General features: G+C 46.8%; 1 protein-coding gene across 1 annotated transcript in view; it reads right to left on the bottom strand.

Annotated features, from left to right (window-relative positions):
* Window positions 1–333: 333 nt before the first annotated feature.
* Window positions 334–5215, bottom strand: part of camsap3 (calmodulin regulated spectrin-associated protein family, member 3) — a 208174-nt gene continuing 203292 nt past the window's right edge. Inside the window, exon 18 of the mRNA XM_087983177.1 lies at window positions 334–3973. Within this exon, the coding sequence (XP_087839303.1) occupies window positions 3636–3973 (338 nt within the window). The 3' untranslated portion in view covers window positions 334–3635. The remainder of the gene's footprint in view (window positions 3974–5215) is intronic.

The raw sequence follows: 5215 nt of genomic DNA on the forward strand, positions 1-5215 counted from the left end.
CACTGATCATCCATCTGACCAGGCTATCTAGTTCCTCTTGTAATCCTCCTATTTACCACCCATAAACTGATTAACATTTCTACATTCAAGTCTAAATCATCTGCACGTACCACAAACAGCAAAAGCATCAACATTGATCCCTGTGGATTGCCCCTGGATACGGTCTCCCTGTCACATCACCCTCTGCTTGCTCCCACTCAGTGTATCCTGGATCCAAGCTCCCAAATTTCCTCCCACTCTTACCTTTGTCAACGGTCTTCCCTGCAGGATCTTATCATGCAGTATTGTAAATGTTTAATAGGATCAGGTAGACACAAACGCAAATACTTCTAGTAAATTGGTAAATCGTTTTTATTAAATGTCCAAGATCATTTTTCTCATGGTACGCCTCCTAATATTACAGAGTCCAAGACCCACATCTGTAGACATACATCAGAGTCCATTTTAAACCCAAAAGGTCACATCTCGAGCAGGGTACCCTGTACAGTGTTACATATTGGGTTAAAAATAAAAAGAACTTTAGTCCAGGCTTATTTACGGTCAACTTACTGCTCATCAAAAGCCCCAAAGGGGTTTAGCAACATCACTGTAATGGTTGATGGGTCCCATTTTGGGCAGGGCAGGGTGGTCTCTTCCCACTGCGCATGTTTCTACAACAGTTGGTAGATATTCTAGCATCGAGTGAAAATTTTCCAGCAAAACCCAGGAAACCTCATCCCACAGGACGACTGCAAAGTGAAATCCACTTTTTCAACTACAAAACCATGAAAGGTTCCATTAAATCCAACACTGGGTGGGGCGGCAGGAGAGAAATGAGCCAGTTCCAGCAAGGTGGGTACATTACGTACATATTAGTGAACACCCTTCTGTCGTTACGCAGAAAATCAATATGTATTCTCACTGCCCTCTCTCGCAGGGAGGTAGGGGCATGCTTATAATTGCATCTGATGAACATCTGACTCCAAAGATGGTAATGGCAGTGGAAAATACAAACGCTAACTGGGGAAAATGGGCACACACCCAAAGGTCTGGTGCTGCTGATGGCACAGGACCTTAGTTTGCTAGTGTTCAAAGTTGCTTCACATTTTGTTTGTGGGTGGAGGTGGTTAGGGTCATCTCCAAAACCTCCTGGTGACCAACAATCTGCACCAATTAATCTGACCGGCCAGAATGGTTAAGCGGTGACATAACCTCTTTAAAAACACGGCCCGGCCTGAGGGGGAAAGGCACCGACTTCCTCGTTCAAGTGGAGGACCCCTCTACACTGGTGGTGCTCCGAGTAACTCCAATAGCCTGACCAGGCCGTGAGCCATTTACCAGCTCCCTGAGTGCAGCAGTCGTGTATAGTGGGAGCCTTAAAACAAAAGGAAAACAAACTCCTTCTACCTGATCCAATGTGGCAAGCCGAACCAAAATATTGTCAAAAATCCGACATAACAGTCCAGAACTGAGACCCAGTTTTTGGCCTGGTTTCTGTATTCATATTATGATTCCCAAGCAACCCAGGTCACCTCTTCAACAATCTAGTGCCAAACAGAAATGCTAAAATTAAGAAACGTGCATAATTACTTCCAAGATTCTTCATTGTGTGTGTGTGTGTGCGAGAGAGAGAGAGTGTGTGTGTGTGTGTGTGTGTGTGTGTGTGTGTGTACAAACTGCGATCACCAACCTCACATTCACCAAATAGAATTCAGTCTCACCCCACCACCCCAGCCCTAACAGATGCCACCAGACCACTTAATGCTTGTTCCCTTAGGAGAGGGCTTTACAAACTGACTTGACAAGATGGATCCAAGCAATAGGTAACTAATCCTTTGTCCATAGAGCAAACACTTGACCCTTTCGCCACAGAGGATGCAGAAGAGGAGTCTCTTAACTCCTCAAATTTGTAAAAGTCATCAGAGCTCTGGCCATTCCCTTGCAACGGAACGGACGACAACTTTTGGCAGGGCTTCTGTGGAATGCTACACAATGGCACAGTATCCAACTGTGGGAAAGCGGAGAGAGACAGACAGACAGACAGATGGTGGAGGGAGGGGGAATGGGAGATACCAACAAAGCACAGAAATCCCATCCAGGCAAGTCCCTGCATGTGAAACATTGAGAGCGCAGTTCAGTCTTTGTTGCCAAAGTCTAATTGGCTGAGGCTACTTCCCTGGAAAACCAGAAATTAATCTGGAATGGGGAACAGCAGAAAAAAGTAACAGATATTAAACAAACAACATGGAATTCGGTCACTTTCCAACAACTGGCTCCAAGTGAATACAGTGCTGATCTGATGGTTAAGAAACTGGAGATATACTGGATCAGGGCTCCTTGCTGCTGTTGGCGTTAGGCTGGCGTAGATTTGAGCTCCTCTACACAGCACACTTAACAGAGATACCATGTGCCAAATAACAACAAAGACAGACAGAAACATTGTCATGGGACCTTCAGCCTGCACGTTACAAACCGGAACTGGACTAGATTCATCGGGGAGAAGTTCAAAGTAAATTCCTGGCCGGCTCAGAGGCTCCAATGGGAAGCGGGAAGGTGCAGTGTACATCAGAAAGGATCACCATCGAGACCCCAGCTCAGAACATATCCCCAAAGCACCAGGGGAGAAAATTCACCAAACGCAGCCTTGGGATTGAGAGGACAGTTTGCATTTGGAGGGGTTTCATACAGTGAGCTTTGGAGCCAGGCCCAAACCCAGATGGTGGAAGGTCAAATCTGAATCAGACTCGACATAATCAAAACAAAGACCAGATCGATCCTGGGCAAATTCAAGCAGTTAGTGTGGGGAGGGCAGCACAGCTGGACTGGACCTTTACACCTCATGCCAGAACTGAACGCTGTGAGAATGCAGAGTTTATTAAGCGATTGATTCAAGATACTTTCCTCATTTGTTTCACAAAAGCAGGCAAGTTTTGGTGATTATTTGAGTAGTTAATACAACCTCAACTCAGATTGCACTCAAATACCGCAGCAAGTTCTTTACAGTAACTTGCAAACGACGTTACTACCTCCCAATCATGGTTTCAGAAGTGACAAGAGTACCTTAAATATTTCATCTATACAAACTGCTAAATCATTTAAATAACTCCATTATATACAGACACAACATTTCGATCATCAGTAGTAACCTTCTGGAATTTTACCTCAAAAATTTGTACATCTAATTTATTTATCTTTGCTTTTTTTTAAAAAAAAACACATTTTGACCCATCCGCAAGTCCTTGCCTCATCGGAGTTTTGAACTTCAGACACAACAGCGTCACCGCAACCTCTCGACGCCATCGCTCGATGGACCCATTGGCGCGGATTCTACTGGGTGACAGGGAACCGGGCTCGTAACTTCTTCCCAGGATGGGTACACTCCCAACCAAAACCAGCGACACGCTTTTGTTTGCGATGGGCCAGGCGAGCGACGGGTAGCATGCAGAGATGGCAAAAAAAGGCCCCAGCATGGTTGACTCACCCGTGAAAAATATTAGAAATAAAAAAACAGAGGGAGATAGACAGACAAGTCGGCATTGAGGGGGACAAAAACAATGGGCAAACCAGGGCCCTGGAAGTCGTCCGTCTGTGCAGGGTTTGGGGTGGGGGGGTGGGTTGCAGGAGGGAGCGGCGGTGGCGGTGGGAGAAGGAGCCCATCATTTGGACGGTCCTGGTTTCTTGGGGGTCCCCGGCCTCTTGGTCTGCCACAAGTGGCCCTGGATAGTGACAGCGTCGACACTGGCAGAGAGTGTCTTACTGGGGATCTGGGTGAACTGCTTGCGGTCAGAGTTGTACTTGTAGATCCCCTCGATCATGTTCTTAGTGATCAGTTTGGGCCCGACGCCGGCCACGCGATGCATATCCTCGGAGTCTGGCAAGAAGGCGTACACTGCCCGGAACTGGCAGCTTTGGTCACGGAACAGGATCAGGAAATGATTCGACTTGCTCTTCTCCACTTCCTGTCGGCAACAAGACCAGAGAGTGAGGAAGGCAACTTTACACAACAACAAAGATTAAAACAATCCAAACTCTGGCTGTTTTCCCTGGAGTGTCAGAGGCTGAGGAGTGACCTTATAGAGGTTTATAAAATCATGAGAGGCATGGATAGGATAAATAGACAAAGTATTTTCCCTGGGGTGGGGGAGTCCAGAACTAGAGGGCATAGGTTTAGGGTGAGAGGGGGAAGATATAAAAGAGACCTAAGGGGCAACTTTTCCCACGCAGAGGGTGGTACATGTATGGAATGAGCTGCCAGAGGAAGTGGTGGAGGCTGGTACAATTACAACATTTAAGAGGCATTTGGATGGGTATATGAATAGGAAGGGTTTGGAGGGATATGGGCCGGGTGCTGGCAGGTGAGACTAGATTGGGTTGGGATATCTGGTCGGCATGGACAGGTTGGACAGAAGGGTCTGTTTCCGTGCTGTATATCTCCATAACTCTCATCCTGGAGTCCGCGTCCATAGAAAGTATAACTCTGGGATGAGGTTAGGATTACGAAGGGTGAAAGGGTGGCAAGGAGGGTTCATGTGACCAACAAAGCCATCCTTTCAATGCTGACATCCGGGCATTGTTGCTGGTAAAGGTGGTGCATATCATGCCAGCCTTTAGTGGTTGGCGAATTGAGTACAAGGGTCAGGTAGTGACTCTGCAGCTTTATAAGACTTTGGGTAGGCCACACACTTTAGAGTATTGCTTTCAATTCTGGGTCACCACATTCTAGGAAGGATGTGGCGAGGGTGCAGAAGAGGTATGAGATGAGAGTGTGGTGCTGGAAAAGCACAGCAGGTCAGGCAGCATGCGAGGAGCTGGAGAATCGATGTTTCGGGCAGGAGCCCCTCATCAGAAATGGCCCTTCATTCAGGCTCCAGCCCGATTTTCCTGCTCCTCGGATGCTGCCTGACCTGCTGTGCTGTTCCAACAACACACTCTCAACTCTGACCTCCACCTCACTATCTCCTGCCTGAATTAGAGGGTACAATCTGTTTTGATACAACACTGTAGTTTCATGCCATCCTGCGTTGTAAGAAGATAGCAGCACCATTTAAACCAAAGGGGTCAGGATTGTGTTATAGCCAATACGGGTAAGGAAAGTTCGCCTTCTACAAACAACAGTCTAAATTCTTCAATCGCGTTAAAGCCAATTTGTGTTGAAGAAACGTGCGTTATAGCAGAACTGACTAAATGAGCTTTAAGGAGAAGCTACAAAATCTCAAGATAGTTTTCTCTGGAGCGC

The sequence above is a fragment of the Chiloscyllium plagiosum genome, unplaced genomic scaffold, assembly GCF_037043375.1.
Source record: "Chiloscyllium plagiosum isolate Xiang-an unplaced genomic scaffold, Cpla_swu_hap1 HiC_scaffold_45, whole genome shotgun sequence".
NCBI classification, from domain to species: domain Eukaryota; kingdom Metazoa; phylum Chordata; class Chondrichthyes; order Orectolobiformes; family Hemiscylliidae; genus Chiloscyllium; species Chiloscyllium plagiosum.